We start from the raw sequence: 12,996 nt of genomic DNA, 5'->3' as shown, positions 1-12,996 counted from the left end.
TAAACATGAGTATATATACCTCATAGTGTGCCAAATTTTATTGATCCTGTTCACCAGTTACAGACTACAGGGACTGTTAACTAAAGTGCTGAGTGGGTGGTTGCAGGCCACATTGGCGTTAGCTTTTGTAAAACTCCATTAAGTCAGAAGGCTCTGCGCAGTCTGGAAGGATCCAACCTGAAAGGCACTACAATATCCCAGTTTCGCCTTCCTTTGGAAAGACAGCATCATCTATAAACTGAGTTTTGATGTTGTTTACTAAAATCTACAGCTTGTTCTGCAGCTAAGTAGTTTCTACAAAATTTGAAATGGCTTGGTCTAGCAGTTCTTGAATTATGCCTCTAAAAATATCACTTAAACCTGTCCTTGAGTGACAGGCTAAGGCATAAGCATTTCTACGGAAGCTGATTTAATAACCACCCACTACCAAATTTCCCGCATCTCTCGCTCAATAAACTCTTGGCGCTAGCTGCTGCTGGGCACAGGCTAATGGGGAAGATCTATTAATAACTAAGACAACTAAGACATAAGCTTATACTTTGAACTGTTCTTCAACGTCTCTATGCCCGTATTTTGTGTGTGAAAGTGCATGCAGCACTGGTGGGTTTCCCCCCCCCCCCCCAAATTATTCACTTTTGAATGTAGACACTCTCAGTTGGCTACTTTTAGGTACTAAATCAAAACAGACATTATGTGCTTACTATGAAGAAATTAAGTACGCAGCCTACTACTTTCAGCCCTGCCCCAAGCTACCACGACCCAGTTGGGAATAAGTTTAAACTAACCATCAAGAAATGGGCTGCTTCATGCGAACCACAGAGTGGGCCAGGTCCAGGTGATTTTCATTCCTGTTCATCACATCATTTCTGAACTTCCAGTATTCCACCAAATGACACATGGTGAATGGAAATATTAATAAAAAAAGAGTTGGGATCAGTGGTTCTTACCTGCTGAAGATATTATCCTTTTACTTTAGTTTTCTCCGTGCTTTGAGCTTCCAAGAGTCTCCCTTTCTCACTGTGACCCAGGCAGGGTCTCCTTCTCTCTGGGCAGGGTCCCCTCATGTCACAGGGTGGCAGGGCCTAGACAGGACTCGAGCAGCGGTGGGAGCACAGCTGAGGTCCAGAAGGTGCAGGCGAAGCCCATGTTGGCTGGGCTCGAGCCAGCAAAGACAAGGGGCCCATCGGGCGCAGTCCGGTGCTGTTCTGGCTCTGTCCCCGTGGCGCCGCATGGGGCTGCATCCCAGTGTCCCCTCTCCCTGAGGTGGGTCTGCCCAGCTCAGCCTGTCTGCTCTTGCCCCATGGTCGTGAGGAAGCAAGAGGATGGCAGGACCCTGGTGCTGCCTCTGCCACTGATACGCCCCTGCCACTGCCACCTGCTGCGGAAGGTACCCCTGATCTCTCTGCCTGGGCTCTTCCCTTTTCCCTGCCGTCATTGGCATCTGGGTGCCAGGAGAGAGGACTGTGGTGAAGGTGTAAGCTGTCTCAGAGGGCATCTCAGCAGCACAGACGTGCCTGGGGAGCCTGCACCCAGCTGCATGTTAAGGGACACACTGCCTGCCACGGTAAACATGGAAGACCAGAAGGCTGACCACATCGTACACCTCATTTCAAGTGTCTTCAGGCCATTTTCACTCAAGTGTAGCCTACATTCCTCTGAACAGGAAATGCCTGCCACCACAGGCCTCAATTTTATTTGTTCGACAAGAGTAAATGGAGGTGGATGTGAAACCAGTGGCCTTAGACAAATGTAAGGCTGAGACAAACACAATCAGAAAGGGAGCTGATGTCTGCAAATTTTGGGAAGAAAAAAACCTTTCCATTTGTTCTCATGTTTTTTAGTGTCCTGTATGTAACGCAGTTATGAATGAAGCGTATCGCACAGTAAGGTGCAGTTAAACTGGCTTGACAAATGCACTGATGTCTTTTGCATGTGTGGCAGGCAACCCAGTATATTTCTCTTGATTTATTTCACTGTCTTGCCGGTCTATTCGATGCTTCTGCACAGAGGTTAGTCTATCTGCCTTCTGTTGTCAAAATTCCCGTGCATCTGATTTCCATTGAGGTATCTTCCAAACCTTTTTACCTGGCTGTGTGGCTAGTGATTGTTACTTTTGGCAATCAGCTAACAACACTGCCTAGTAACTAGGCTGATGTAAGAGAAAGTTCCCTTTCAACTCCTGCTTCAATGAAGACTGGGATTTTGATTAAAATACCTCTTAGAGCAGGTTCTAGCACTATTAAGTATTTTCTCCATTATTAAAATTCTTGAATGTTGTTAAGCAAAGTGGTCAGATTAAAAAATGTTTATAGCATACGGTAAGTTTAACATATAATCGTTGCTCCGAACCCCCTTCACTTAATAGCTTGTTAAATAAGACATGAAAATTATTTTCCCAGTACCTGGCAGATAAACTGAAGGATACAACCAAAAAAATTCTTAATCCAGTCTTGGTGCATAAACAGTTAAGTATACGATAAGTCTTCATGTGGCTAAACAATTTAAACACAACAGACAGCATTCTTGCTCCCGGAAAGTTCCCAAGTATTTTAGCACCAAATTCAAGAAATCTAAGATTTCACTTGATATTGCCAACATATACCATATGCTTCTGTTGGACAGCTAAAATTATGGAAATAAAGCTGTAAATTAATAAACATTGTTAATAATTTTGCACTAGGAAAAAGGATGTTGTAAGGAAGTTTTGTAGTGCAGTTTTCTGTACTGAGGTTGTAGCAAGGAATCCTGTGCCTTGTTTTGGTGGCAGTGAAGTTAGTGATTGCAAAGCAATGGATACAATCAGCTAACTACACTGCCTACAAACCAAGCACTACTCTTGTGATGGGGTCATGGCATTCAAACCTAGAAAAAAAGAAAGCACTTCCAACAATTATATTAACATACTCTATCTCCTCAAATGCTTTTATAACAAGCAATTGACAAAAATGGGAAACATTGGTCATATCACCCTTAGTGTTATTCTACTAAATCCAAAGTCTTTATATCAGAAATTAATTGCTCTTAATAATTAAATCCTGCAGTGGATGCATCACAACAATCATTTCAGGAGTGCAAAGAGAAAGCAATGAAATACTAAAATTTAAATTATTATAATGCACCACAATGGAAATGGGAAATGAGAAAAGCCTTGGCGTGCAGTCCTGGCTGCATGAATGCAGACTGAGTGGTAGCTGTATTCAGAGCTGGAAGTGCAAATACAGCTGCAAATTTGGGCCGAGACAAAATGTTCAACATGAATAACATTCTGCCTGATTTACAGCATGTCAGCTGCTTGTGCTTATGTCACAGTAATCCTACTTATCCTTGTTCTCTCGTTGGGGCATTTGAATTAATGTCCTACAGCATGGGTTTCATGCAGTTACCATTAAAAGTTTTCAGAAGAAACTGCATGTAACTACAGTAGCACTAAGAACGGTAGAATTTCACTAGTACCTTGAACTTCAGAAAGCCTTTTTTCCCAAATATAGGAACACGGGTCGTGCTGGTAGTCAGATGTCAGGCTCCTCAAACCTTTGACACTAATTTGTGGTAGCTAAAGGAATTAGCAAATCTGTTGTGCAGAACAAAACTGAATATGTTAGTAGTAGTACTTATACTCAATAGTAGTTATAATCAATTGTGCCTTGTGTCTAATACATGTGTATGCTATTAATAATGTGATAAAACTATTTTATATAGATCTATCAGGCTATTCCTAAATCAGGAATGAATCATAGAATCATAGAATGGTTTGGGTTGGAAGGGACCTAAAGATCATCTAGTTCCAACTCCCCTGCTGCGGGCAGGGACACCCTCCGCTAGCCCACATATGAAATAGAGTCTGTGAGGTTACTAGGATAAGTTTGTCTGAAAATTAAACAATTTTGCTAACTTTCACCCATAAATGTCTCATTGTTAACATGCATAAAAAGAATTCAGGACTTACCCTCAAGAAGCTTACCTTGTAATAATCCTGATAAGGACTGCATTTAAAATAAAATGCTTGAAAAGATTTAATGGAAAGAGAAATACAGCTAGCTTCTTCACTCTTCATTTCCTTCCCTTTTCCATGGCTAGCACAGCAACCAGTCACTGAGCACTCAGCAGTGTTTCGCTGGCAGACGTGCCTCTGGGGACAGTTCCTTAGGTGCCCCGTCTCTTCCCCTGGGACTCCGGGGTTGGAGTGTCCCCAGTCTGGGCCGTGGGTCAGCCCCATGCCTGTAACCTTTGTGTACACTCTGTTGTCATGGTCACTCAGTTGGGGCTTGCGCATGGAGACTGGACTGTTGCTTTGAAACGTGCACATGGTTTTTGCCGTAGGAAGCTTTGTTGCAAAAGAGGTTTCTATGGGCAAAGCCAATATGGAGCACACGTGGATCTTCCGCCCTGCTCCTGCGGACAAATGGCTACAGGCTGATCCAGGCTTTAGTGTCACGTGTGGCAGTCCAGGTACACGCCTCTGGGCTGATATCTGGATACTGTGGCTTCAGCCTGGTTTTATTCATGCCAGGACGCTAGCTGCCATAGTAGGAGGCCCCAAAAAAGACAGACTAGCAGCTCAGAAGAATGAATGTCTTGTGGCTCTGACAGTGGGAGCCCCACGCTGCAAATCTTCACCTAATGGTGACTCACGCCACCCCTCTCCCTATTTGTTGGGGGCCTAGCCAGCCATTTCTGTACGCTTGTTCTTGACCTGTTCAGCTCACTGGGGTCCTCTCACTCCTTTGCATTTCAGTTCTTGTTTCTCTAAGTAACCCTTTGCTCTTTTCTTCCTCACAATCAGCACCAACACAACCCCATCCTGCTACCACTTACGTTTGGAGGGACAGAAGGCAGATAGATAAGCCCGTATGGCTTATGTACAGTACAATGCTGACTGTCCCCGCTTTAGGCTGTCCTTTGCTCCATGTTAGCCGCACTGGAAACCGAGGTAGAGCCAGAGAAAAGATGTTTTGTTCTCTGCATTGCCCCTTTTTGTGTAGGAGAAGGAATTGCAAGACAAAATCAACGTGCTCTTCCCTGCTATGTTAGCAACAGTGACAAGATGTAATTCTTAGCTGGTGATGTGATCCACAAGCACTGTAAGAATAAGACTTTCAAGAGTGTCCAGTGATCTGGGGTATCTAATTGACCTGAGATGCTTTTGAAGGGCTTGTCCTTTAGCAATTTCTGTGTGTCCCACCCTCTTTGAGAACTGCATAGCTCTATAAGACCCATGTAAATTGTGTCCAGCTGGATTGCTCAAATCTCTTGTCATTTCTGAAAATCATGGCATGCAAACAGGGAGGAAGAAAAAACTGACAAAAGTAATCAACACTTGATTACATTAGCAGAAAAATTTACAAGGCTACAGCAATAGCTCTTAGACTGCATAAAATAAGCCCAGATAGCTTTGCAGTTATTCCTTTGCTATTTAATTTTAGAACATGCTAGACCAGCACCAATGTTTTTTTTTTTTTTAAAGTTTATTTTATTGCTTTAGTCACTGAAGACTGATGATCTTAAATTAAATTCTAGCAATATGTGGTGCTCAAACACTTGGGATCTTCTTCAAGGAAATTTAAGCTTTTCTCAATTTCTGTACTGTGATATGAATTGAATTAAAAGAATTAGAAGGTGCTAAACATTGCCCCACGAACTACAGAGTTTCTCTCTTCTGCAAAGGAAGATGACTGTTCACAGAATGAGGGTAAAAGCAGGTCCTGAAGTCAACTGTTACAGATGGAGCTGCAAGCCAGAACATCTTCTATAGTTGTGGAATATAACCTTAGCAGTTACCTCTTTTCCCCTGCATCTGCCCTGTATGACACTGTTTTATCATACCATTGTGGTTTGCCTGCTTACCTGCACTATATGGGTGCTCTCACAGACCTTGTTTCAAAGACCTTTTACACTGGCGAGAGTTTTCGTTGGGCAGGAAGCTCTTCCTGATTAGTGTAACTAGCATGGTCATACTGTCATGTGCGCTTTGCATCGTAAAATACAGTACTCATGGTAAAATAGTTACCCAGAAGAATTATCTTTAAGTACCTATCACTTAGGTTTTCACAGAGCACCCACCGAGTAACTAAGTAATCAAGGAAAGATGAAAACTTTCACTGAAACATGGTTCATTTATGAAATACCTATTCTTAAGCCCTTTCATCAGGCCCAGAAAGTGTCTACTTATAAAAGCTGAAAGGGGAAAATTTGTGAGCAATCAACATATTAAAATTTTAGCTTGTGGCTTTGATTGGAATGAGTTGCTGTCTTGTATCAGTCAAAAACAATTCTTTGCACAGAGACTGCAGTATTTAAATAAAGATGTAAGTTTTTAACATCCAGATATGAGGTTTCTTCTGCCCTCTGACATAATGGCATAGTCAATTGAATTGGTGCTGGGTTCATGCAGCACTACTTTTGTTTGTACATTGCTGTTACATGATACTTTTAAATGCGATCAGGACAGTATATAGCCTGACAAAGCAAATGCAAAGTGCTTTTCTCTAAGAAGATTGTCACCTAACATGTTTTCTCATTTGGAAATACCTTAGGCTTACTGATTTTTATATCAATAGCTATGAACTTCAGCTGCTTACCTGGAGAAATTGTCTGTCTTCCATCACCCACAAAAATCAAATGGCTTGTAAAAGGAAGATTGCTACTAGCAAGCTGCACTTTGTTTTGTAAGTTCGGGGTACTCAATCCTTTAAAACAAGAAAACTGTAAAAAATTCTGCAGGGATGACTCTTGCCAGGAGCGTTTTTAGGGAAACAGTGTTTGCTCTTGGTTTGGCCTGCAGTTACTAGAGAAACTATGCCTGACTCTTTCCCTTTGTAGTTCATGCCTAGGCTTGCCTGGTGACCCAGGAGACCCATAATTTAATCTGGCTAAGAATGCTTGTGCTGAGTTAGGGGCCTGATCTGAATCCCACTGAAGTCTTTGGACAGATTTCCATTGATTTCAGTGAGCTCTGATCAGTCCCACGAATGTCCAGGCACTGTAATGCACTGTTTTTTAGCGGTTTGGGGTTTTTTTCTTCCTAATAAGGATTAAAAATCAACAGCACCATTTAACAACAGACGCAAATGTCTACTCATTTATATCATGCATCATGTCAATCAGAACACTTGGATATTCGTCACGTTTTTTGCAAAATCTGCTGGAATGTTAAGAGTTTCTGTTTGGAGGCAACTGGGAATGGGTGGGAGTGCAATTTGTTGACTGTTACTTGATGGATCTCACATTGGGATGGACTGTTCAAATTTTGGTTTTGACATTTTGTTTCTTAGCTGCTTATTATCCAAATAAAGTACCCAGGGCTACGTTTTCTTCAAGCCAGTGACAACTGACAGCATGATGAAGGATTTGAGTTCAATAAATCTACCTAGTAAAAAGAACTAGTTTTTCTTGTCACTGAAATGGGAAGTCAGAAATATTCTCTGCTATTCTGGTTTCTGTACCATTAACAGAAATACTTTTGAACTCCTGCATGATTTTAAAAATGCCAAGTTGAAAAGTTCTCAGAACCTCACTTCTGTATTGATGACAGCCTTGATAATTAGAGCCAACTGGATGAATTGCCAGAATTTTGCCTAATTTTTCCTGTGTTTGTCATTATAAATGTGTGCAGTTTGGCCTGGGTTTTGCCTCCTAACATCCAAGATATAGCACATTATTGCATGACTGATTGCACTGCTGTAATCTGGTTTCTCAGGTGAAGAGTTTGTTTACTGCTGACTTGCAGTTTATGTGTTAACTATGGGAACGAGTAACTCAACAAAAGGAGGTGCTGTAGGGATTCAGACTTCTCTTTAATCGTCCTTTGTGGAATCTAGTCACTTCACTCTCGTGTCACAGAATTTCCTGACTCACAGGGCCTGCCTGGACAAGTTGGAGAAAATAGGAGGGCAGGAGACAGTTCAAAGTCCCATCAAATGATGTGTCCCACTGATCCAAACCAGCTTGGCATTTATTGAGGAAAAGACAGTACTGGGTAATTCCTGAGACTGAACTGTGTCACTCAGATTCCACATGGAAACTATGATCAAATTATGGACTCCACGGCAGGGAGGGGATTCCCTATGATGCCTGCTGCTGTTTTGCAGTGGGAACGTTATTTTAGCCTTGATACTTCAAGATTAAAAGGAAAACAAGTTTTATAAGAAGAATTCAAATATTTTTTTAGATTATAACATGATATTGTGAAAAAATTACGGTAATGCAAAGAAACCAGACTAAGTAGCAACTTCCTAAGCTTTGGCAAAAAAGACAGCATCATCCCTAGAGGAGTCACAATCTGTATGTCTGTGATTGTGCATGAAACCCGGAGTTGGCTAAAGTGTTAATCAGAAGAACTTCAAAAACTATAATTATGTGCATTATCCATAATTTTTAGGTGGCAAATCTTGCTCTTGTTCGATGTTTTCCTGGACACCAGTTTTGTCAGCAGAGTTAAAAAAACCAGATCTGTGGTAGTTGCTCCCAGCTACATCATCTTAGAAGTAAAGACTCTAGAAAAGGGACCAGTTCATTGCATTTGCCTCATACTTTGTGTGTATCCTAGCTTTTTCCTCTGCAAAGCCTTGGGATACTTGTTTATGACTCCAGTAGAAAATTCTTAGACATTTAAGATACCTCAATAAGTGACACCTCTTGGGGAAATAACATGTGGGGACCTCAGAGCTGGCTAGATGAGAATGCTGGAATGCTTTTCAGGAGTGTATAGCTCTGGCAGAGCTGTAAGTAAATCCTGCAGGGTTAGAATGTTACAAGACATTGCCTCTCAGGATTGAAGATTGTTCCAGTACTGTTCAGAGGCATATAGTGAGTCAAGACTGAGTCTGTGAAGACCTGCTTATGGGAGACCTGTATAGGATAGCTGTATCTGTTAGTCTAACCTCCTTCATGGATTCACTCTTAAAATGAGAAACAAAGCCTCATTTTTTATAATATCCACTTCTTATGCATCCACTTCAGGTCCACTCTGTAGCAAAATCTATGTGACCAAAAGTTTCAAGTCACTTGAGAAGTTGTTTTTTTTTCTTTTGATATGTCACCATGCAACAGATGTTTAAAAGCAAAGAAAACTCGATGTGGCTGTAAACATGGTCTTCAGTATTTACAAGGGCATCCATTCAGATCGGAAAATGACCCAGCGATTGCCTGACATTTTTAAAGCAAGTTTAATCTCTGGAATAAAATTCAGGCCCCAGGCATGAAAATCCAGTTTGCCTGTTCAAGAATGCTCATCTGTTGCGCAGAGCTAATTTTGGTGTGCTGGATGCAGACAGTCCGCAGCGAGTAAAAGTCCTCACAGGCTGCATAGAAAGAGGCTAACCAACTCCTAAAAAACTTTGTGCGGAAATTCTCCCTGGCAATGCATAGCAGTGGTTTCCTGTTGCCCTACATCATTCTCCAAAAAGCATAGAACAGGCTACCATTGCCCTCTTATGCTATATGTGAAAGGGAAGGAATGACTCATGGCTTGTGTATGGAACAAAATCCTTACGTGGCATCACAATTAGCCAAGTTCAGTGTAGAGCACATGATAAGGATACTCTTGTGGTCAAAACACTGGTGTACTGTATTAAAGCTCAACTCCTGACACTGGTGAATGCTTTTTCTGAAAATTCATTATCTGTCTCAGACTTTGATTTATCTCTCGTTTGAGTAGTTATTGAAAGGTCCCCATTTGCTAAGCAAGTGTTTCGATATGTGAGAAAAAGAAAGGGAAGACATCTTTTTTTTTTTGGTAATTTATTACGCATTCCTTAAAACCCGAGTTTCTACTAAATACCTTGGTAAGTCTTTTTTTGCAATGCAGAAAGAAACTGTAAAGAGCAAGGAACTAACTTTGTGAGCAGGAGAGAAAAGAAATCCAGAAATAGCCAGAAATTCATGGTTTAGGGTACACTCTGCAAAGATGTGTACTTCTGTAAATTTGAGCCTTCATGCTTTATTTTTCTTATCCCCTGTCTTGTATTTATTCACAAGACTGAAGTGTAAGCACTTGAATTGCTTGGCTGCAACATCCACAGTCAAATTAAGAGCCGGTTTAAATACTCAGCTCTTTTTACCTCAGTTTGTTCTTTTGTCTTGACAGTTCCTGATATCTGACACTGGAGGCACAACTTCTGAGACAGCAAAGGGAAAAAAACCCACATCAGCTATTCCCAGCTAATTATTGCCTGAAATTTTAAACAATGAAGCACTCACATTTGAGAAACTGACTGTGTATGAACTCTTTAAAAGAGCCATTTACACTCTGTATGAAATGCTTCAAAAATAAAATAAAGCTATACTAATAATGTGAAAATTTATTTAGGTCTCTACGAAGATTAATGTTATGATGAATACAGTCATGCAATTTTCTAAATAAAGAATACCAAATGTGAGGGCTTCATAAGGAAAGTAACTGTGTTGTGTAAGGTCTGTTAGAAGCAGTCAAGTGCAATTTTAATAATTAATTAACAAGCACAGTACTATTTTTCTCATGGTGAATATTTCACTTAAATATTTCAGAAATATTTATGAGATAGACTGATGGGCACAACAGAATACAGTACTGAATCAGTTAAATATACCCTAAAAGAAGGACCTGATATTGGAATGAAACCAAATGGGTTGGAAGTAGCTTTGAAACCAGCATGTTAGTACAATGGTGCACACCTGAATATTGTTACATTCCTCAGAGCCACCTGGTTTCCTGTTCTATATAAACCCCAAGCAAGCAGTACTAGAGGAAGAGTGAGGGAGGATTTTGGTGTTGTTTTTCCTTCTCCTGTATAAGTTATATAGGTTCTTGGGCATTTGGTCTGTTTCCTTGGTGACTATTTGAACCTGTTTATGAATCACATTTTCAATAACTCTGGTTTGAGAAGGTAATGTTTGTGGTCTTCACTGTATATAAAAGAACTATGTAATAGTAAGAGCTGTTGGCTGTAATATATGTGATATAGTAAGGAGTACTGTCTTTTAAGCTCTGTTTTAATGTTTTGTTAACTTGCTTAGTGTGAGTGTCTTCTAGTAATACATTAAATGGGTTTTGCTACCCAGAACTAAATTCATCAGTTGTTTGGCAATTGGGCCTATCTAGGCTTTATCTGTCATGGCTTATGCAGGTTTTGCAATATCTATCCTTGGAACTTGATAGTACCTTAATGTTATTAAATCTCTCTAGTGTAGTGTCTCATCTCTACTGATGACTATCCAACAGCTAAAGCACCCTGTGTGCTTCAACTTAAAATGAAAGATGAAATTGCTGCCACGGTCTTCTTCATCACAAGGCTAGTGAAAAGAGAAGACAAGCTGAGCAAGCATAAAATGGAGAAATTTGCGGCTAAGCTAACAACAATACTGTTTGAAAAGTATAAGAATCACTGGTACTTGGACAATCCATCCAGAGGACAAGCTTTCAGGTAAGAGGATCTTTAGTAGAAGGGGAATGGAGCCTTTGTGTGATGCTCAAGAGGCAGCGAGAACCCTTTCAGTGCCTGGAGTCCCTAAATTGGAAATACCACTTAGTTATCCCTTAAGCTTGAGTGAGGAAGTGTTATTAACTGGTAAAGATGCATGTATTTTGAAAGTGGGGGCACAGTGTGTGCCTGTGCAGATATGACTAGAGAGTTGATGTGGAAATGTGCACAAAAGTGTCTTGAGTAACCCTCTAGCTTCTTGAATGCAGAATTGAAGTGGTCTTAAATTGACATGTAGAATTGTTGTAACTGCTTTTAATTCTTTTAAATTGCTGAAGTGAGTTGCTGCATTAGGTGTTTAAAACAAAGCCTTGTTTGGTTATAAATCAGCTTGTTAGGCTAACTTGCTGTTTCAGGCTACAGGTGAGAACTTGCATCAACAGGCCAGATGTCTTGAAAATAAATAGTGAACTTAAGTGTACTTCAGTTTGAGCAGAACTTGCAAAGTTGCAGTGAAGTCCTAAATCCACCTGCACTTTCTCCTTAACTAGGTGTATAAGGATAAATAAACACCAGACAAGAGATCCACTGCTGGAGCAAGCTTGTATGGAGAGTAATGTGGACTTTAATAAGCTTGGTTTGCCAAAAGAGATGACACTATGGGTTGATCCGTTTGAGGTGTGTTGCAGGTGAGTTGAGAATCTGTGACTAACACTTGTCAGTAGCCTGTACAAACCTGATCAAGTCCAAGTCTGTTAGTAAAGACTTAGTGTCTGAGGGTGTACTTAGTAGTGTCAGCTGACCACTGACAAATGTCCATATTGCTAGTGCAGAGCTGCATTATACAAATAGTCACTTTCAGATACGGTGAGAAGAACAGGCCCTTCACAATTGCACACTTTGAAGGGGAGGAGAACCCAGAGCTTCCTCAGCAGATCAGCTATGCTGTTGACAGAGCAGCACTAGACTATCATTCTGGCATATCCTCAGATGAGGAGAGCTTCAACAAGGAGCCGAAAGCTATCCCTACTGTCAGCAATCCAAACAGTGTCTACCAGGTAAGCATGTGGTAATGGTATGTGTCTTTTGGTAAGAGCCAGTATCTGTGCTCTAGGTGCCCTCATGAAGGAATGTAATAGACTTAACAATTGATGGCCAGACTAATGTCTACTCTTTCCCAAACACATTTTAATATTATCTCATTTCTTGCTGTTTAGTTTGACTACTGCAAGGCACCCATACAGCCCTGGTCTCAGTATCTTCATAGGAAGACCTATATGACTGATGGCACGTACTATGCCCAGCACAGGGGTTACAAACTCTACAGGCCAACAGCTGCTTTCACAGGACCGCGTGTTGATAGATACCACTGGATCAATACCAAGCGGTAGATCTGTGTCTGCACCTGTTATAGGCTGTTGAGACACTGAGCTATGGTATGGGATGAAGGCTGGCACTACAAAGTTTCATAAAAACAGAAAGCACTTACTGTCTAATCCCTATCTCTTACTCTGTACAACTGAAACTTTGGGGTTTTATTATATAACTTTTAAATGTTTTATTAATGTTAACATAAGCTTGAAAACTAGTGAGATTCTAC

The 12,996-nt window shown here is 40.9% G+C and overlaps 1 protein-coding gene across 1 annotated transcript; it reads left to right on the top strand.

The window, feature by feature from the left end:
* The first annotated feature begins 11,226 nt into the window (after positions 1-11,226).
* BTG4 (BTG anti-proliferation factor 4) lies at positions 11,227-12,787 on the top strand. Its single transcript, XM_010307211.2, has 4 exons — positions 11,227-11,399; positions 11,948-12,085; positions 12,259-12,454; positions 12,614-12,787. Exons 1-4 carry the CDS (start codon positions 11,227-11,229, stop codon positions 12,785-12,787), a joined length of 681 nt encoding a protein of 226 aa, XP_010305513.1.
* The last annotated feature ends 209 nt before the right edge of the window (positions 12,788-12,996 follow it).

Source organism: Balearica regulorum, chromosome 23, assembly GCF_011004875.1.
Source record: "Balearica regulorum gibbericeps isolate bBalReg1 chromosome 23, bBalReg1.pri, whole genome shotgun sequence".
Taxonomy (NCBI): Eukaryota; Metazoa; Chordata; class Aves; order Gruiformes; family Gruidae; genus Balearica; species Balearica regulorum.
The sequence above is the reverse complement of the archived record's forward strand: the minus strand, read 5'-3'. Positions and strand labels throughout refer to the sequence as shown.